General features: G+C 36.9%; 1 protein-coding gene across 4 annotated transcripts; it reads right to left on the reverse strand.

Moving 5' to 3' along the window:
• Window positions 1–877: 877 nt before the first annotated feature.
• On the reverse strand, window positions 878–22016 carry LOC101265334 (protein phosphatase 2C and cyclic nucleotide-binding/kinase domain-containing protein). Of its 4 annotated transcripts, XR_011221224.1 has the most exons (17): window positions 21760–22016; window positions 20189–21380; window positions 11865–11996; window positions 11537–11767; window positions 11275–11400; window positions 10983–11045; window positions 10716–10798; window positions 10013–10244; window positions 9573–9886; window positions 9318–9405; window positions 9167–9233; window positions 8668–8945; window positions 8519–8584; window positions 8303–8349; window positions 3619–3749; window positions 1822–1975; window positions 878–1594 (listed from the first exon to the last, which is right to left on the reverse strand). XR_011221224.1 is itself a non-coding variant. In XM_010322756.4 (16 exons), the coding sequence occupies exons 2-16, from the start codon at window positions 21218–21220 to the stop codon at window positions 1349–1351; spliced, it is 3243 nt and encodes a 1080-aa protein (XP_010321058.2). In that variant the 5' UTR covers window positions 21221–21380; window positions 21760–22016; the 3' UTR covers window positions 878–1348. The 4 variants fall into 4 exon arrangements, 3 of the variants coding, with proteins under 3 accessions (XP_010321058.2, XP_004239266.2, XP_019069661.2); XM_010322756.4 differs by lacking the exon at window positions 8303–8349; XM_004239218.5 differs by lacking the exon at window positions 8303–8349 and having other exon boundaries at window positions 21674–21993.
• Window positions 22017–22525: the final 509 nt, after the last annotated feature.

Raw genomic sequence — 22525 nt, forward strand, 5'->3', positions numbered from 1 at the left:
ATGCGTCTCCCTAAAAAGAGATGGACAAATTTGTCTGGGCCATCATTGACCTAGTTATCTCTAATAATGTTCTGGTCCTTCTTTCCACTACACCATTTTGTTGAAGTGCATAAAAAGTAGTTAATTATCTGATATTCTCTTTTCAGTACATAATTACTTAATTTTTTTTGACAAATATTCACGTCCTCGATCAGTTTTTAAAACCTATATGCTTTTATCTATTTAATTTAAACTTCATTCATATATCTTTTAAAGCACTGAAATGCTTTAGATTTATGAGAAATGAAATAGACATAATGAAAACACATGAAATCATCAATAAATGTAGTAAAATATGTAGTATCAAACCTTACCCTCACATTCATTGGACCACAAATATATAAAAAAAAATATATGAAGTGGGAACTCAGATCGGCAAAGAATACTAAGATTCACATGATTCTAAGTGCCATATCGATATCCAAATATGCCAACTTAGATAGCCAAATAAAGCAGAAGATTCGTTAGGGTTGTACTTAACATCCCATATTAGGTAAATATCATTTTGTGCTTTTCTTCCATCTTTTCTATTGAATATTTGTTTGTCGACTCAACTGAGAAGTGGGGCTACAACTACTATTACAAAATCTTCACCATGCAAGGGGCTATTTTGCAAACAATAACTCATATGCAATTACAAACAATATAGCAAAAGTTAACTAAGCTAAAGAATATGTCCATCAATCCATTTGTAGTTACTCCCTCAACAAACCAAATGCAATCAGTATATCATGCTTTTGGTGAAATCTCCACCACTCAATACAAAGCACATGGAACCTCAATAACAGCAACAATAGGTTCAAAAACAAAGAAACACAACTCCAATTTGGAGAATACCTTATAGAACAAAAAGCTCTTCATTTTTTTTTTAAAAAAACATATAAATGACCACAAATCTGATAAACTGGGTGCAACATGGCTTCTCTATGCCATGGACACTTTAAAGAGATACATATCTTCTTTTTTGATGGAGTGGGATGGGGAGACTTGTTAGGATGCAATAAAAGGACTCTGTGTTTGATTTACATATTACGTATTTACATAGGCATGGAAAATTTTCACAAAATAACACAAGTATGAACCTTATAAAACATCTAGCATAAGCAAATAAATGTCCAAGAAAAGCAGCAAGACATTTTCTCTCTAGGAGGGTCACATGTTGATGAACAGGAGAACATGATCTAGATGCACCACCTCACTCAGTTCATTTGAATTCTCTAGTAGGGACAGTTATGAAACAATAAGCTGATCAATTTTGTTGGTAGCGTCATCATGGAATGTGATGGGCAGAACTCCAATAAAAAACGTGCTACCAGTCTTGAAGCCACTCTGGAGTGTTAAGCTCCTCCATGTCACGATTAGGGGAATGTAGGGAAGCTATGTTCTCATCACCATGGTTTTCCAAGCGTTGACTTATACGAGAGAGAATCTCTGCAGGAACAGGACTTCGATGATCTGCTATTGCTTTCCAATCCACATCAAGAAACCAGGGATGACTTTTTATAGAGTCAACACCTTGGCTTCCGAGTCTTAGATTTTCATCAACTTGAAGTAACTGGCACAAAATTTATGTCAAGATACTGGAAAGGATACCAAGAAATTGGAGAACATGTATTTAAAAAATAAAAAGCCAATAGCCTTGCTGTTGTTTTGAAGGACAAATAGAATGGAATCATAGATAAGAAAGTAATGCATTATTAAGTCATGTATATAATCAGTAATTTTTCCAATTCAAATCCTCTAATGTATAAAAGCAATCAATTCTTTTAGACCTGGTGATACCTTGGCAATGAGATCAAGAGCTTCGGGGCTGAATGTATGTGGAAGTGTCAACTGTCCTTTAGCAATCCTAGCAAATGTAAGCTCACTCTCTCTCCATGAACCAAATGGCATTTCACCTTGTAGCATGAAGTAGATCAATGTTCCCAAAGCCCACCTGCCAATTTCAACTAGCAAATGTCAGACCAGAACACAAGTTGGAGAAATAGCTTGTGCCACAAAATAAGCAATCATGACATTTTGAGAAATCTAATGTAGCTGAAGACTCGAAGAAGCATGATATCTCTACATAGTTTCTTGCTCAAAAAAGAAGTCTGTCCAGTGAAGCAACTAAAAGACGCTTCCGAAGACATGATAGTCAATGCAAGTGGAGGAGGGTGGGGGTGGGGGGGCACTAGGAAATTTGATTTACTCCTCTTCAAGGAGAAAGACACAGAGGGAAAGTAGGAAATGCTTGAGTAGGTGTCCTTTCAAGTCACTCATCATCATCTTCCAGTTAACTCAGTTTGCAGCAGCTTCTCCCTTCACAAACTAACCAACCTGAAACATTTGTTCCTTCAAGGGTTTTAAGAATTAATTTACATTACTTCTACCTGTTTTCACTATACACCTTCATCATTTTGAAGAGTTTGGATTGTTTCTAAATTACTATCACCATGAAAGAGCAACCTATCTAACTTCATTATCTCCTCATTCCAAATCCCAGAAAAGAAACAAGAGAAGAACAGACAGGTACAGCTGCAAGTTTGCCTTCCAAATACTGCTCTAACTCGAGTGAATAATCTCTCATGAAAGAGTAATCTTCATTGGATTAAGTACAATTCTAGAGGCAGTAACGATCCTATTGTGCATGCTTTCAGAGTACAAGCTCGGGTACTGTAAAGCTAAACTCATACCTCATGACAATGAGGTCATGGGTAAAATATCTTTTCCCCCTTTGATGTATCACACAAAATATTTATACATGCACACAAAACCACTCACTACATAGAAGATAAAACAAAATGATAGATTCACATTTGTAATCTTACAGTCAGAAGATATGGGACACTTATCATTTCAAGATTCACAACTTCCAGATAACTGCCATCTTAAAATAATTACCAAAGCATGATAACTGTACACTTCTTTCAAGTTAATCAATCAGACTAAGAATCTGGTCTGGTAGTATGTGATGCATAGAAGCCTATAGTAATTATTTCAAGCTTTAAGAAATTCCAAAGGTAAGAGGGATAAATGGCTGCTGATGCTCGTTAGTGATGTTTGCATCACATCATTATACTCACTGAATCACTTGGATAACCAACTATATTTTAGACATCACGATAGGCAGAACCATGCATCTTTGTAAAACTTCTCTTAAGCATTTCAATAATTAGGGAAATTTCGCCCCCAAGGCCTAGCTCGAGTGGCAAAAGATGGAGGATTTGTGCCTTAGATTGAAGGTTCAAGCCCCACGCCATGCAAAGTGACGCCCGGTATTCAAGTGGAGCAGGGTAGAGGGGCGGGCCCATTATCCACCGAGTTTAGAAGGCTGCGATTGGTCCAAAAGGAGGCGGGTCACAGACGGATTTCTTGGTTATCAAAAAAATAAAATAATAATAATTAGGGCAATTTCAAAATGTTGCGCTAATTGCTTTCTGTTGCACTTCTTCTCTGTTAAACTAGGTTCCTCAGAATAGATCCAAGATAACCAATTCTTTACCTCCATAATTGCAATCCTTCAATTACTGAATTAGCTTTTTTCAGTCATATGTAGTACTAAAACAAATTTTGGCTGATAGGGAAGTAGGATTTTACCAGTCAGCAGCAAAACCATGGCCTTTTCCTTGGACTATTTCTGGAGCTAGAGAATCTGCCATTCCGCATATGGTAAATGTCCTCTCATCCAACTCAGAAGAAATCTTCTTGGCAAATCTGAATTCCACTAGCTACAGAAAATCAATAAAGGAATATAATTATTGAGAAAAACAATAATCCAGCAACATACTCTCCAGGGTTATTTAGAGGAAAGAATCTAAACGGTCTCCGATGTACAGTTGTAAGTTTATTGGTCCTTAAATAAGTACCACTGAATACAAATAGTCCCCCAAGTGGCTAAGTATGTAAGAGTTAAGACTGGCAGAAAACCTCCATAACCAAGGGAGAATTGCAAGCATTTAACCGAACAGCAGTTGAAAGTAAAATAAGCAAACAAACCAGACTTCTTCTCCAACTGAACTGACTCAACCAAATGTGGGACAATCAAAAGGACCTTAATTTCATAGAACCTGAACTGAAGTTTTTCTGTCTTATCACTTAAGTAAATATCTTCAGTAGGTAACAAAACTAAACGAAACATAGAATTATGTATGGTACAAGTGCTTCTCATTCCCTGTATATAGAACGAGCCTGTAAAGCTATTTTTGCCATGCAAACTGTTTGGTTAAATTGTTCCAAAAGGCAGCATAATAAGTTCGAGCTATTTTTGTTGATGCTCATCAAGAGGGCTAATCTGCAGTAAGGGTGTCTAGTGAGCCCAGCTGTCTCCATCCCACTTTGACGGGAGGGTAGGGGTATCAGGGTGGAATGAGGAATTGGAACTTGGCGAACCAGTCTCGGTTAGCCCATCTGAATTCTGGTCCTGTTATAAAAGGAATTCTATTTTAAAAAGTTGGACCAAAATAGTTGTTACCCCAACAGCCCTTCAGAAGAAATATCTGTTTGAAACGGCTAGAACGGCCCCCAAAACCCATAAAATTTATTTTTATCCACAAGTTCAAGAAATTACACTTTGGCCTTGATTCTCAACAATAAATACTCCATTTTCATTTCTCTTCCTACCGTCTCTTTAATCTCTCTCAAAAATTGCCAGAGTATTGAAATTTTACTATGTAATTTGCAACGTCCTACTCCACATTGAAATATTTTATATGCTATTAATTATTTGGAAATTGAGAGTGAAATTGGCAACTAGCTTGGGGAATGAACAAGTTTCAACTATCAACCTCAATTATACGTCTACGTTTGGTACACAGGTTCCATCTTGAAAAGCAAAGACTCTTGTTGGCGGGGGACAACTTAAACATTGCAGACTCATTCAGAGAGTGGATCAAAGCGGAGAGAAGAAACTTTGGCCACCGAGAGGTTAATGATGAAGATGACACGATTTATAATAAGATCCTACAAATAGGAAGCTGCAACTGTGAATGCGAGGAATTTGACAAAGATGTTCCAATTTTAATGGAAGAGATGCACGAACCTATAGCACAATTGGATGAAGTCTCTAAAGTTACGTATTTTTCTTTGAAGGCAAATTTTACCGAGTAATTTGCAACTTTTGAACTTGAAATACTATGTTGCAAACTAGAAATTGTATAAAAAAATATAAAAAAACTTTTTTTTATCTAAAATAAGAGGCTTTTAGCCTTGGAATTATTATTGTTCAAATATTCCCGTGTTTATATACAATTTTAAAAAAAGATAATGCCCCTGGATTCCATCCCATCCTGTCAAATCCCAACCCACCCATCATGTACCGATACAACCCGGCCCACCAGGCACCGGAATGTGGGCCGGTGCAGTAGCCCTTCCCAGTCCCCCCTTATACTCAATCATCCCTTTTCCCCTACCATGCTCTGTCCTATCCTGATACCCCTTACACGTCCTGTTCCGTTCCGTCCCAACTAACAGGCCCACTCTGCAGGCATTCCAAAGGATTCCATTTATATGGTTCCAACAGGGAGTTCAAGAGATGAGCAGAGGTATTACTGCTAGAGTATGGACCTGCTATGGCAGTTGGCTAGTAAGAGGTCCTGTTGGAGCTCTCATTATTATTTTTGAGCTGCAAATCACTAATTTCACCAACAACTCATCCTTTGAATGCTCCTCACTATTCTTGTACAACCATCAGCTTAACTAAATACGGCAATATGTCATTGTTTCCCCTCTCCCCCCCCCCCCCCCCCTGTCCCCCCACATTGAATCCATCATGTACTATTGACATAAAACATTTTTAGCTGTAAAACATAAGTATTTCTCCCTCTCTTTATACCTTGGAAGAAGGTTTGGTTTTTTTATTTGTTTTGATTTTTACTCAGATTTGTTGCCACTTGCCTTTTTCCATTAATTGTAGGGTGTTAAACTGACTTGGACAAAAATCGTCGACTTTTTGCATATATAAAGGATAATATATTCACTAATCATTAATATATGTTAAAGATAGAAAAAGTCTCATATCAGTGGTTAATAATATGGTGGTCTCCTTATAAGGTTTGAGTAATCCTCCTCCATTTGAGCTAAGCTTTTGGGGTGTGAGTTAGACCCAAAACCTAATTTTATAGTATATATCGAAGACCAAAATAAACCTTATCACTATAACTATGGACCATTTGAGGTTATCACTGTTGTTTCACGAAATAGTTATGTAGGTATAAGGTATTATATGTTGGAGTTATGAGAAATATAGAAAAAGAATATTATTGAATTGTTGTTATATCTACATTGTTACATCGAGACTCTATTTCTACTCCTACTCCTATTCTAATAGGATTGTATAAACCTATTCCTATTCTAATAGGATTGTGTAAACTTATTCCTATTCTTATAGGATTGTATAAACCTAGTCATATTCTAACACTCTCTCTCAAGCTAGTGCATACAATTCATGTACCTAGCTGTTGCATATGTAATTAATACAAGGACCAATGAGTGGCTTGGTGAGATGTTTGCAAGTTGATCAATCGACTTCGCAAAATTGACAGTCAATCTCAATGTGCTTGTCTTCTCATTAAATGCTAGATTTGATGCATAATGTCAGTCAATCTCAATGTGCTTAATCTTCTCATGAAATACTAAATTTGATGCATAATGTTGATAAAACATAGAGTGATAAAATTACAGTATTGAACTTCCTAAACCAAACTTGCAAAGACTGTTTCAAACCATAAAGTGATTCAGATAATCGACATACAAGGCTACTAAACTACCCGGAGCAACAAAGTGCTCAAAATCTAGTATAAAGTATATGGATCATGTTGAAATCAATAGATGAGTCAATACTAAACAAGCCACTGAAAAACCGGCAGGAACATGCTCATATGCTGGAGTATTAGATATGATGGCTAAAAGTGATCGCAATCTTAAAATAAAATTATATGGATAGGGTCAGAATGATGTACGACCCAATTAAAAAATAGAAATTCTATAGGATAGTTTGAATGGATGGAACGACCCCATTGAAAAAGAGAAATATAATGTGGATAAGGGTCAGAATGATGGCACGACCCTGCTGAAAAAGAGAAATTATACGGGTAGAGTTGGAATGATGGCACAACCAACGCAAATCAGATTTGAAGAGTCACCGGAAAGAAAAATTGAACTATGTAAATCAAATCTGAGGAGTCACTGAGAAGACACATGATGCTATGAAACTTAGATATGAGAAAATAGTTTGGAAAAATCCACGGTTCCACACAAATTAAATACGAAAAGTAGTCCGAAGAGATGCACGGTGCTACGCAAATCAGATGCAAAAAAAAGGTTGTCACCGAAAGTATGGTACGGTGCTACACAAATTATATATGAAAAAGTAGTAACTGGAATGATGGCCCAGTGCTACACAAATTAAATATGAAAAAGTAGTAACCGGAATGATGGCAACGTGCTACAAAAATTATATATGAAAAAGTCGTCACCGGAATAATGGCACAGTGCTAGACAAATTAGATACAAGAAAGTAATCACCGGAATGATGGTATGGTGCTACACAAATTAGATATGAACAAATAGTCACCAGAAAGATATATAGGACCCAAATTTTTCTATAACATAATCATTGGCTTGACGGGCAGCATACATGGGTGCCACCAACAGGCAGCGAAAGTTCTTTGATTTTCTACCAAGATCATAGAAGCTTTGATACCATGTGAGAAATATAAGAAAAGAAAATTATTGAATTGTTGTTGTATCTACATTGTTACATAGAGACCTACTTATAGGCCCTAGAATACAATTCTTTTCCAAGTTGGACACTATTTAGTATTCATATTTCTATTTCTATTCCTACTCCTATTCTAATAGGATTGTATAGACCTATTCCTATTATAATGGGATTGTGTAAACCTATTCCTATTCTTGTAGGATTGTATAAACTTATTCATATTCTAACAAGAGTTGTGCAGTTCAGTAGCAAATAACAAAGCATGAATCATTATGCGATGCAATATAACAAAGCATGAAACACTATGTAATGAATTATACAGCGATTGTTATGAAATGAAAAAAAGATATAGATTCTTGTACAGAGATTGTAATACCAAAGTGAAGATCTAGCTTTATCCTAGTATTGATATTTCACACGATTGGTTATGCAATGTCTTACATTGGAAGTCTATTAAAAATATAAAGATTTAAAAAGGAAAGCCACAGTGCACGAAGCATACAGCATTCGCACAGAATCCAGGGAAGGATCGCATCCCAAGAAAGTAAAATGTAGGCAGCCTACCCTAACACAAGCATCAGTGGTTGATTCCACGGCTCAAACTCGTGGACCTATAGATAAAGAAAAAATTTCCCATTCAAAAGTGAAGAGATCTAGATCGGAATTCAATTTTCTTATACAACAAACCATGCAAGCCTAGATTGTAATAGAAACTTGTCATTTATAGTGGTCTACAGAAGAAAAACTCTGAAGGCAATACACTACAAGAGCGATATTTACCTGAATATGGCCAGTTTGGTCGAACATTAGTACGTCAGGAGAAACACCTCTATAAAGTATGTCATTCTGATAATGGAAGAAATAAGGAGAAGAGTCAAATTTTGAAATTACCACGTGCTTATAATAACTAGGACCAGGAGGCAACTTACATTGTGCAAGTCTTCCAGAGCAATGACAACTGATGCAGCACAGAAACGTGTTGATTCCTCATCAAGGGGGTTGTTAAGTATTGCTACCACAGAGCAAGCCAGGCATGTGTCCAGAACTATGCCAGCATGAATTTCATCAGCACAAGTACATAAAACTTGAGGTACTGAAGCTACTGTATTCATTTGCTTCAATAGATTCTTCTCATTTAACACTTGTGCTTCTTTCCCAAGCATTTTGATTTTCTGCTTTGAAAACCTCTTCAAGCTAAACAGCTTATCTGCAAAAAGACGAGAAATTTTTTCATTCCTTAACTGAATACAATCATTAAGATTCTAGTATGTCCACAAACTGTTTCTAAAAAGTATTACTGGTCAGACACAAAGTAAAACCAAGAGAGAAACGGCCCCCAAAGGAATGTGTTCTGCATATATCAGCATTAAAAACAAAGAGTAATAATGAGGCCGTAACAAAACAACAAACTAAATGCAGAAAAACAACCTGAGTCTCTTAGCCGAACTAGGCCAATCTCACTGCAGTCAGTTGAATATAAGCAAGTCTGCCACTCCTGGACAAATAGCTAATAGATTCAAAAATCTGTCTATTAACAGGTTTTCTGAAATACATTAGGAAGAAGTAAAAAGAACCTCACCAGATCAGCAAGCTGCAATCTTTCAAGCGTCAAAGTGTCAAAGGTTTGGACAGATTCTGAAGAGAGAATTGTTTGATGGCCCCTTGCCCTACATAAATGTTTGCAAAGCATTTTTAGTCATAGATGCAAAGAAAAAGCAAAGACTGAAATCACTTTACATCGTACATCTATCAGACCCAAAATGTTAAACAAAGAAACGAGACGTCTTTTTTCTTTTGCTTTGGTAACTTCTGTTTCACTAAACTTTTGTCATACCTAAGATCATCCTGTGAGAGCTTTGCCAAAGGACCAACAACTGAATCAAACTTCTCCTTAGTTAAGATAGCGCATACCACATCACCAACAGCAATGACACTCAAAGAGGCAACTTGTTCCCCAAGAAGTGTCCATTCCCCAAAGTAGCTCCCTTCACTCTTCTCGACTGTTATGCTTTTTTTGTTCTGTATATCATCCTGCTTCTGGTTTTCACACAGGAGACTTGATGCATTTTCAAATTTTACTAAATCCATGTCAAATGTAATTTTTACAACCCCTTTCTGGATAATGTATAGGCCCAAAGGTTCCTGTTTCTGCAAACAAATCCAAATCATGTGTAAGAGAAAATCGCAAGCAGAAGGCAGTTGACATAAAGAAAAATTATCATTTTAAATGGAGCAAACTGTAAGCAGGCAAGGGAAGAAATTTGAAATAGGTACCTCATTTACTATTGTCTGTCCATCAGAAAAAGGAACTTCTGAAACCATATCTGCAATATGACTTAGTTGTAAAATCGTCAATCTTGATAGAAGATCTACAGAACGCAGAAGCTTCAATGAAGACAAATTAGAAAACTCTGACACAAGAATTCCTCTAAAATCTTCTCGTTTAAGTTCCCACAAAATTCCGTTGGTAACAGCGCGGACAGAAGCTTGGAGTGGTTTATTGTACCTGTAGTAAAACTGAGTTCAGCGCAAAACAGAGATAGCCAAAATAATTCTACAGATGATTCAAAGAGCGGAGGGATTAATCAACTGCAATTAATAAACCAGTACTATGGTCTTGCAATATTTATGAACCACATAAGAAAGATATAATGGCCAAACAGGTAAGTCAGGTGATAGGACACAGCACTTCGTTTGAAAAAGAGAAGGGACATATTGCAATTGCTGCTTCAGATTGTGAGGGGATACAAAAAGAACTAAGAAAACTAGTATATTGGTGCAAAGCTTTAGCATAACATAATCTGAAGGTTGGTTATTTGTTCAGTACCATATGGGCTTTATCTGGGAGTGAAAACTAGAGGGGAATATATAACAGTTCTGCAAATAGACCCTCTAGCACGGTCTTTCACTTTCCCCTCAAAGAAAGACATCAAATTTGAATTTTAATGAATTCCAATGGAAAGAACATATATCTTACATCAGAGCCAGCTCCCCAAAGGATGACAACTTATCAGCTGTGTAGTGCTGAAGAACCCTAGGAGCTTCGCCGTTTTCCTCATCCTGGCATTTGTAATTCAAAGTTGAAGACTTCAAATTAGATATGACAGACATTAATTGGGACAAGCTTCATTACATGATAATAATGAATCTGATGATTTTATGATTTGGCCGGAGACTATGGTTAAACCACGCACAGTCAGTATGATCACATGTAAACAAAATCAAGCGGAAAAACAATTCCCACCTGTGTTGCTAAGACCTCAAATTCCCCGCTTCCAACAACATAGAAAGAGTCACATTCTCCACCCTGCAAAACATTGATCGTTTGGTAATACTGAGAATTCTCAAAATGTCAGAATTTAGTGCACAAGAAATTGTAAGTGATCACATGTTTCTTCCTCAAACATGAAATATAAAAATTGAAATCCTCTAAGAACAAAAATACAGGAAAAGTTATAAGACTACTGTGCTTTTGATATTGGAGGTTCTTTAACAAAATTATATTGCTGGATCAAAACTCTATTAAGAGAATTTACCTGTTTGACTACAACGTCTCCAACTTGAACCTCAACTCTTTGCATACAATCCAACAAAACTTGACACTGAGAATCTGTAAGCTTTCTAAAAAGAAAATGATCATGCAAAACCCGTTCAATCTGTGCCTGTGAAACAGAGATGTGATTTACTTTTCAACCATGAGATCAATTAAACTGATAACAATTGAGGGAGTGGGTTATAAGATTCTTTATTTTCCAGAACAGCATATCAAACGGAAATAAATAAAGAAAGAACGGTTACTTCTTCTTCCCATGTCTTCCTATGGGCTGGAGATGGGGGAACCCATATCTGCCCATTCTCTAAGGAACTCTCAATAGCACGCAGTCGTGCCCGAGATATATCTTGCCTGGCACGTTGAATCCTAGAATTCCAGTTCATAACTGATGGAGATTCTGATCCAGATAATTCCACAACCTGAGGCAACGGTGGTCGTAAAGCAACATCAGAACTTCCTGATTGGCCAACCGCACCCTGACAATAAATTAAATGTAATGAGTGAACATTTTTAAATTACAGAAAGTATAGAATAATTCCGAACAGAGAAATCAAAGCAAAGAAAACATCTTACATTAGTCAATCCATTCACTTGTACAACTATCACGGTAATATCATCTGTGCGTGTTTCATACTGTAGCCAAAGACGGTATGACTCAGCAACAATTGCAGCACAAGCATCACGCGGATCCTTATACTTTGTGACCTACAAGGTCATTGATAGGATGTGGATTATTAGCAGGAAAAACACAAAAACAGAGTAAACACCGTGCTTGCATCATGTCGGCATTCTCAACTGATCTTAGGAGACTTGTTGAGGTGGAACACGCAGAAATATTAGAGACAGAGAAAACTTACATGAGAGCAAACTGGTGTTATACAACAGAAGAACAACATAAAAATGATGAATAATAAGCCTACAAGTGTTTAACTAATTGGCAGTTAAACACCAAGCATACCCACGGTAAGGCCTAGTGGTCAATGAAGTGGCTAGGGAACCATGAGGTCTTAAATTCAAATCCCAGGAGGCAAAAATATCTAGGTGATTTCTTCCTATCAGCTCAAGCCTTGGTGGATATAGTTACCCAGTATAGTCAAGGTGCATGCGAGTTGGCCCATACACCAGCTTATGGAAACAAAGACACAGGATGCATCAATGGATAGATAAAGCCTTTGGGATCCAAAAGAACTTTTTTTCTTGAGAAATTTTCTTTGCAGTTTTTTGGTTTAAACATCAATAAACTGTTGTCAGAGCTGTGTTAGTTCAGTTGTTTTGAGTAGCACAAATAACTGCTTCTGGAACTCTTTTAAGTAAAATTTATATCATTCCTTTAGTAACAGTGCAGCAGTAGTATCCCCTGCTATGTCTTACTTTTTGTCAAGGTAAAATTATATATATATATATATATATATATATATATATATATATATCTTGTTGATGCTGTTATTAATACTACTTACTTTATAAAAAAATGTATTAGCAGTAAGAGTATGCTGATATAGAACACTGAGTAAACCAAAGTAGCTCTCACAGATTGCATAGAGAGCTAATGAAATCAACTGCTCCTTCTACTTTTTACTCCAAAAACGGCAAAAAGAAAGTAAGGAAATACATAGCGATATCTACATAATTAAGTATAAAATCCCTGTTTTGCTGACTTTTGTATAGATTAAGGTAAATTTTCGTTTATGCTACTTTACCAGAAATATCCTTCTAATAAATGGTATTGCTACCAAAAGTGACCTCATGGATTATGATTACACTACATCTAGTGTTGTCAAAGGAGAAATGCCTATAAATGTAGCTGCTTTACTGCCTTTTTATGTGCAAAACTAAAGCGCGAGCTTAAGTGAAGAAGTATAAAGTAATGCATGAGAAAATAAGTATAAACAAACAGCAATTATAAGAACAAAGGAATTGTAGAACTGCAGTTAACATTAAAATTGTGTTGTTTAAGTTTAAATTCCTTCTAAGATTTTTATTCAGATGAATAGATGCAGCTTCTGATATGACTTTCTTTATAATCAAGAAAACCATTATTTATAGTTTCAAAACTCAGCGGATAGTAGGCCCTCATCTTCTCTTCTCCACTTGTATTTTAATCATGGTTCACCAACAGAATTCAAACTAGTGATGTTTGTCTACCACACATACAACATTGTATCTTTACCGTTAAACCAAAACCTTGGGGCAACTTTAAGTTCCAATCTAATGACTAGATTCTTACCGTATATTTTCTAGTCTTAATCAACTAACATATGTAACATATATTAACAGTTCTCATATCAATTCGCAAGCAATATTTATTGACTATTAATGTCTGTTCAATTTTATAAAACAAAATGACGCTTCAAGATAGAGACTGTGTTGATGAGTTGTGCCTCTTGGTGCCTATATTAAGACATTGGTTCAGTGAGCCCTCATCTTGCACAACACCTAATCTTAGGTCTTATGCACCAATGTAATCAAAGATGGAAAGCGGAAAAAGAAGTGTTGAGGTCTACTGGATCTTTAAGCCCAAAGCGCAGATAAACCATGAACTTCAATGTAGGAAGTTGCAACTTGTTAGAATAGGAATAAGTATTTCTTACTTAGAATAGGAATAAGAACAGGAATTCTAGTTGGAAAAGGTTTCCAATGTAGTGTCTATAAATAGGGTCTTCATGTAACAATTTAGATATGCAATTCAATAATATTTTCTCCAATATTTCTCACATGGTATCAGAGCAATTGTGAGAAAAAAAAATTAAAAAATTAATATTTTCCGGTAACCTAGTTGCTGTCCGGATAATTATTATTTTCCTTCACTGTTTTCATAAAATTGACACCACCACTATTTGTGGAATTTTCCAGCGAGCAAAGCCCAGTTATCCCCACCGGAAACCAGTGCTACACGCGCTGTCACGCGCCACCAGTAGTATTTTCGCCGGTGAACTGTCAGACCCATGCACCGGCGCGTGGTGACTTTTACCGGCCAGTTTTTTTGACAATTTTTTTTCTATGTGAGTCGCCTCTTCATTCCGAGGCTGACTATGTAATTTTTGTTCTGATTTCAACCAGATTCGATCGCCGGAATAAGGGTTCCGGCTATTTTCAGGCTGTTTCCGGCAAAAAAAAATTCGGGATTTGGATTTTTCGACGATCAGATCTCAATAATCAAGATTTTTTTGTTGTTTCCGAGACAAATTTAGCATAATGTCTTTTGGATGTGATGTTTTTTGTTCTTAAATTATAGGGATTGGAAATTCTAGCCCTATAATCACTTCAGAACTTCTATTGGGAAGTTCAAACTATTTATCTTGGGCTTCGTCAGTTGAATTGTGGTGCAACGGTCAAGGTGTGCACGATCACTTAACGAACAAGACTTATGTGGTAGATGTAAAGGCAAAGGCTAGTGAGGAAGATGCAAAAGTCAAAGCACATTGGGAGAAGTAGATGCTCAATTATGTAGTCTCCTATGGTGTTCGATTGATTCCAAATCGATGCCCTTGTTTCGGCCATTCCAAACGTGTTATACAGTTTGTGAAAAGGCGCGTGCTTTATACACTAATGACATCTCTCGATTCTATGATGTGATATCTCGATTGACCAACTTAAAGAAACAAGAATCTGATATGTCTACTTACTTGGGACAGGTATAGGCAGTCATGGAGGAATTCGACACGTTGATGCCAGTAACTACGGATGTGGAAAAACAACAAGAACATAGACAAACATTGATTCTAGTTCTTACTCTTGTTGGACTTCCTCCTGATAATGATTCTATGCGTGATCAGATTTTAGCTAGCCCTACAGTTCCTACAATCGATGAATTATTCTCTCGCCTCCTTCGTCCTGCGGCACCTCCTAGTTACAAAGTCATTTCATCACCCACTGTTGACTCCTCTATTCTCACATCTCAAACTTTGAAAAGTGTACATATTACTCTACGGAGAATCGGCGAGGGGGAGGACGTTTTGGGAAACCTCGATCCAAGTGTAGTCATTGTCATAAGTCTGGACGCACTCGTAACATATGTCATATTTTGCATGGTCCACCACCCAGTTATGATCTTCTTGTTCTAAAGGAATATAATGAGTTTCTTTGAAACCGTGCAAGTAAACAGTCATCTCACCAGTAGCATATGGTGCTCAACCTAATCAACCATCCAATAATGCTCATATTGCTCAGATTATGATGAATTTCTTCAGTATAGTGCAAATAAGCAAACGTCTCCACAAGTAGTTTCGGTTTCACAACATAATTTGTTTGTCACGTGTAATTCTTTTGCTTATGTGTCGCAATCTAGTACTGTTGGAACATGGGTCGTGGACTATGGGGCTTCTGATCATATTTCTGGTAATAAATCACTTTTATCCGATATTGTTTATTCGCAATCTCTTCCAGCTATTACTTTAGCCAATGGGATCCAGACAAAACCAAAAGGGGTTAGAAAAGCCAAACCCCTATCTTCTGTCACCCTAGACTATATTCTTTATGTTCCTTGTTCTCCTTTTAATCTAGCATCTGTTAGTCGTTTGACAAGATCCCTACATTGTAGCATAACTTTTTTCGATGATTTTTTTCTCATACAAGACCGCAGCACGGGACTATTGATTGGAACAGGACATAAATCACAAGGCCTTTACTATCTTACCTCTTCAAATTCCTTGACAGCATGCTCCGTTATAGATTCCCCAAATCTAATTCACAAGCGTTTGGGAAATACGAGTCTATCCAAACTGCAAAAGATGGTGTCTAAATTGTCTAGTTTATCTACATTAGATTGTGAGTCGTGTCAACTTGGGAAACACACTCGTGCTACGTTTTCTCGTAGTACTGAGAGTCAATCAGAGTCTATTTTTTCATTAGTTCATTCTGATATTTGGGTACTAGTAGAGTCAGTTCCACCTTAGGATTTCGTTATTTTGTTAGTTTCTTGATGATTATTTAAGATGTACTTGGGTTTTTTTAATGAAAGATCGTTCCGAGTTATTTTCTATTTTCAAAAGTTTCTTTGCTGAAATACAAAATCAGTTTGATATTTCTATTCGTACTTTCCGTAGTGATAATGCCTTAGAATACTTATCATCCCAATTTCAGTAATGTATGTCTCACCACTGAATCATTCACCAAACATCTTGTCCATACACTCCTCAACAAAATGGTATCGCAGAAAGAAAAAATAGGCATCTCATAGAGACTGCTCGCACTCTCCTCATTGAATTTCATGTTCCGCTGCATTTTTGGGGCGATGCAGTCCTTTCAGCTTGTTATTTAATTAACAGAATGCCGCCTTCGTTTATTCAGAATCAAGTTCCACATTCCATACTGTTTCCTCAGTCACATCTCTATCCTATTCCCCCTCGTGTCTTTAGGATCACATGATTTGTTCATAATTTAGCCCCAGGGAAAGATAAATTAGCTCCTCGTGCCCTCAAATGTGTCTTTCTTGGTTACTCTAGAGTTCAAAAAGGGTATTATTGTCATTCACATGATCTTCATCGATACGTTATGTTCGCTGATGTTACATTTTTTGCGTCTCAGCCTTACTATAAATCTTCTGATCATACTGATGTCTCTATGGTCTTACCCATACCTCAAGTTTTACCTGTGCCAACCTTTGAGGGATCTACAGTTATGTCTACATCTCCAGTTGCAGTGCCACCACTACTAACTTATCATCGTCGTCCACGTCCAACCCTAATCCCAGATGATTCATGTCATGCGCCAGACCCTGCTCCTACTGCGGACTTGCCTCTACCTAGCCCACCGCTTGCACTTCAAAAAGGTATACGATCTACTCGAAATACTAACCTGCATTATACCTTCTTAAGTTATCATCGTCTATCATCACCCCATTATGCCTTTGTGTCGTCTTTGACCTCTGTTTTCATTCCTAAGACTTCAGGTGAAGCACTTTCTCATTCTGGATGGAGGCAGACTATGGTTGATAAGATGTCTGCTTTACATAAGAGTGGTACTTGGGAGCTTGTCTCCCTTCCTGCAGGTAAATCTATTGTTGGTTGTCGTTGGGTTTAGGCAGTCAAAATTGGTCTAGATGGTCAGGTTGATCGACTTAAGGCTCGCCTTGTCGCCAAAGGGTATACTCAAATATTTGGGCTAGATTACAGTGACACTTCACTCCTGTGGCTAAAATAGAATTTGTTCGTCTTTTTCTATCTATGGTTGTTGTTCGTCATTGGCCTCTTTATCAGTTGGACATAAAGAATGCTTTTCTGCATGGTGATCTTGAGGAAGAAGTCTATATGGAGCAACCACCTGGTTTTGTTGCTCAGGGGGAGTCTAGTAGCCTTGTATGTCGATTGCGTAGGTCACTCTATGGTTTGAAACAGTCTCCTCGAGCTTGGTTTGGGAAGTTCAACACAGTAATTCAGGAGTTTGGCATGACTCGTAGTGGAGTTGATCACTCTGTGTTTTATCGACATTCTGCACTAGGTCGATGTATCTATTTGGTTGTTTATGTTGATAATATTGTTATCACCGATAATGATCAATATGGTATCACCGATTTAAAGCAACATCTTTTTAAGCACTTTCAGACTAAAGACCTTGGCAGATTGAAGTATTTTCTAGGTATTGAGGTTGCTCAGTCTAGATCAGGCATTGTTATCTCTCAATGCAAGTATGCGCCTTAGACATTCGTGAGGAGACAGGAATGATGGGATGTAGACCTATTGACACTCCGATGGATCGAATGTTAAACTTCTTACGGGACAGAGGGAGCCACTTAGTAATCCTGAAAGGTATAGACGACTTGTTGGAAAGTTGAATTATCTCACAGTGACTAGACCAAACATCTCTTTTCTCGTGAGTGTTGTAAGTCAGTTTATGACTTCCCCTTGTGATAGTCATTGGGAAGCAGTTGTTCGTATTCTTTGTTATATAAAGTCAGCCCCCGGCAAAGGACTACTCTTTGAGGATCAAGGTCATGAGCATATAATTGTATATACAGACGCTAATTTTGCAGGATCACCCTCTGACAAACGTTCGACATCCGAATATTATGTTTTAGTTGGAGGTAATTTGGTGTCGTGGAAGAGTAAGAAACAAAATGTGGTTGCTCGATCTAGTGCAGAATCAGAATATCGAGCAATGGCGACAACAACTTGTGAGTTAGTTTGGCTCAAACAGTTACTGGGAGAACTAACATTTGGTAAAATTGATCAGATGGAACTTGTGTGTGATAGTCATGCGGGTCTTCATCTCGCATCAAATCCAGTGTTTCATGAAAGGACTAAGCACATTGAGATTGACTGTCACTTCGTTATAGAAAAGATACTCTCAGGAGATATTGTTACAAAATTTATGAAGTCAAATGATCAGCTTGCAGATATGTTCACCAAGTCTCTCACATGTCCTCGTATTAATTACATTTGTAACAAGCTAGGTGCATATGATTTGTATGCACCAGCTTAAGGGGGAGTGTTAGAATAGGAATAAGTATTTCTTACTTAGAATAGGAATTCTAGTTGGAAAAGGTTTCCAATGTAGTGTCTATAAATAGGGTCTTCATGTAACAATTTAGATGCGCAAATTCAATAATATTTTCTCCATATTACTTCAAGTAGTGGATATTTGTGAATCTTTAAACATCTAGGCAGTGGTTTGTCCTCTAGGCTAAGTTGTGGTGGTTGCTGGGTTTCCAATCTATCTTTTACCTTCCTAAAATATGTCCATCTCTTATATAATTTCATCCATCTTAATATTCGACAATCAGAACTTGTTCCAACTTGTTTGGCAGTCATTCTTTGCTTGTTTTGAACAAGTAGTTATTTGTTAGTTTAGAATCTCATCTTCCACCTCGTTCTGGGATCACTTGATTTCGACTTCTACGTCCTTTGTTGTTCTTGAAATCAGACCATCTATGGATTCTATGCATTATTTTCTATTGAAGAACTTAATCCTGGTCGATTGGTTCTAGTCAACTCCAAAAATCACACGTGTCATTTATTTGTACCAACAAAAATTACAATATCACTCAATCAATCAATTACGTCTCAATTGGGTCAATAATTTACAATATAAGGTATGAAATGGTCGAGAAGTGCTGAAAGTTCCAGAGCTACATTTTCTTTTCTCTATCTTCGGGAAAGCAGTTCAAGAGGATGTTGCCCAAATGTGAAAATGAGACACTGCTTTTATCCTTCTGGATTGCAATATATTAAAAAATGTGTGCAGCATAGTCTTAAACTCGCTCTATAATTTTGTTTCCCACTAGCATCCTGAACTAATCAACAGAGCTCGATTAATTCACCCCAACACTGATCTTATGTAGAGTTGAAATACACAAAAAACTAAGAGATTGTATTGGATGTAAAAGATTTCATTGCAGTAATTGTGGAGTCAGGTGTACAGTTTATGAATAACGTATAGATTTCATCAAACTTCAAATGCCCCCAAAAGAAAAGATGTTCCATTATAATAAAAACATAAGAGTACTTTATGGTAAGCTATTTTTTTTTTTTTTGAGTTGTATATGGTAAGCTATTTTGTTTTTGTCAGATATTTCCTTTTGTCAGAATATAGTTTTGCCCTGTATTATTCCTAAATAGGTTGGGGAATTAATGTGTACTGAAGGTTTAGATGAGCTATCCTTTTGTGGTTAGTCGATAAAATATAGTTTCGCACAGAGTTATATCTTCCCATATTATGGATGTAAAAACTGGGCAACGGTCTTACGGCAGCCTCTAACTAATTTCAACAGTCTGCACATTTCCTTAACAGTAATTCAGATATAACCAGATAATCACACATGTCAAGCAAATAGACGAAGTTCTCAAGAGTCCAAAGTACTTTATTTACCATTACTAAAAAACAGACTAATTTCAAGTCCACTTGTTGGATAAATAGAACATACAGATATAGGAATAGAAAGAGAAAGAAGAATTTGTTACCATGTCCACCACAGTTTGGCTGGAAAGAAACTCAAATACCCCATCACTGGCAATCACAAAGAAAGGATGATCTGAGGTGAGCTCCAAAACAACAATTTCAGGATTTGCAACAACACCAATTGTCTCAGCGACAGAATCACCTATACTTCTTGTAAAAGCCGTACCAGGATACATTCCATTTTGCACCCACAACCTAGGAGGATCACCATCATCACCTTCTTCAGTGTCCCAACATTGCACATCTGGATTTTTCAATCCTTCAATCTGATCCAGTGTAAGAACTCTTGCTCCACAGAGCTTAACCCGCTCACTCTCATCAGGCCTAAATGGTGTTTGGTCAATTGAAAGGTCAACAGCCATGACTTCATTACCCCGTCTCTCGGCTATAACAGCTCTTGAATCACCGCTATTAGAGACATAAAGTGTCGTACCTCGTACGAGTATAGTAATTGCAGTTGTTCCGCTCATGCTATCATCTATAGCGTCAGCGTGCAACTGCGAGTTGGTCATCAAGAATGCCGCATGACATGCCTCCACAGCATCTAAATGAAATTTACTGTTCCTAAGCAAATTTTCACAAATTTTATTTTTCGCAAACTGGGAGCATTGAGCTCCATACTCTCCATGGCCATCGAAAACACCAAAGAAATGATCATCTGGACTTGTTCCAAATGGAGTGTGAATGCATAAACTATCTTGATTAGCTTTATCAAGGGCATCAGGATAGTACCCTCTTTGAGATAAAAACGAACATCGTAGTTCATAATTACCTGATGGAACTTTTACAACCCGTGAACCATCAGGTGGCAAAAATTGTGCAGACACTCTAGAAAGTCTGGTTATACCAATTTCATTGTCCCTAGATAGACTTAATTGATTAAGCTGATCTCTAGTTTCTCCATCTTCCCCATTTGATGAAGCAGGTGAAAATACAGGAATTTCAGCAGGTTTCACATTTTCCGGCTCTTTAACATCCACATTCCTTGGTGCACAAATCTCCCCAATGCAAGCTCTTGAATAAACACAACCCATAACTATAAACACCAAACCGAGACAAACCCACTCCCCAAAGCTACCAAATAATTCATCACAAGCTTCTTACATTCAAATAACCGAACAAAATTTTCTCCTAACTTATAAGCAGCACCTCTTTGAGATTAAAAACAAAAATGCCACAGTAGTAAAGTTGAATCTGAAAAATAGCAACAAAAAAAAAATATTAAACCTGGGTACTATCCATTCAAATATACCAAAATTCAGCATCTTCAAAACAAACCCAGAATTGCAAGTGATAAAAACTTAAAATTGGAAGCATAAAATGAAAGCCAGTCACCACTAGTATGAAATTATCAATTAGAGATTACAAATAAGCATAATTGGAAGACTAAAAAAAATTCCTGGAATCCAATTTGTTGAGGAGTCTTGGTTATTGAGAATAAGAATGAGAATGGAGTAATTTATAAACAACATGAATGAATAATTTACCAGTATAAACTGCAATTCTCTTCATATACTACAAGCTATTCATCAAAGTGTTAAATCTGGATAAGAAATAGTAACAGAGAACATACTGTATTGTAAATGCAATTGAACCAAATGGGTTTCTTCCTTGTTTGTCAAACAAAAATAGATAGATGGACAGTGCAAGTAGGCAGAGAGAGAGAGAGTGTGTGCAGAGACGTAAACAGTGCATGTGTGGAAGGGCTTGGCCTGTATCTCTTTTTCACTTCTAGTTGGAACTACTATCACAAACCACGCGCTTTTCTTCTACACGCAACTCTTTTCTCTTCCCTACCAATAAACACATCGTGGCCAAGCCCAATTTTTTGCTTTATCTATTTTCGAACCAACACCATTTATTATTTTTCCAAAAAAATAAAATACTACTCCATAATTATTTAAACCAAATAAATCATGAAACACTCATTATAAATTATTATGATATATTCAAAAATGTTAGAATATAACTTAACTAAACATTATAATACACCTGAATTGTTGTATATAACTTAAATGTAGTATACATTACGAGTATCACAAGTCAGAACTATCCCTAGACGTGACATGATGCACAGAAGCATAAGCTATGGTCGTATCATTTTGCATCCAACACACAAGAAAAATCAATTTTGGAGGCATCACAATACACAATGAAACCATCTAAACCTTCCGATAGAGTCAAAATTGAGTTGAAGCTAGTTGAGTCTTCAACTTTTGAAAACTCCTTCACAAGCTTTGGAAGACCAAAATTTCACTTTCTTTTGAGTCAAGGTAGTCAAAGGAGAAGCAAGAGAGGAATATACTTCCACATATCATCCATAGTAACCGATTAGACCT

Source organism: Solanum lycopersicum, chromosome 5, assembly GCF_036512215.1.
Source record: "Solanum lycopersicum chromosome 5, SLM_r2.1".
Lineage (NCBI taxonomy): Eukaryota > Viridiplantae > Streptophyta > Magnoliopsida > Solanales > Solanaceae > Solanum > Solanum lycopersicum.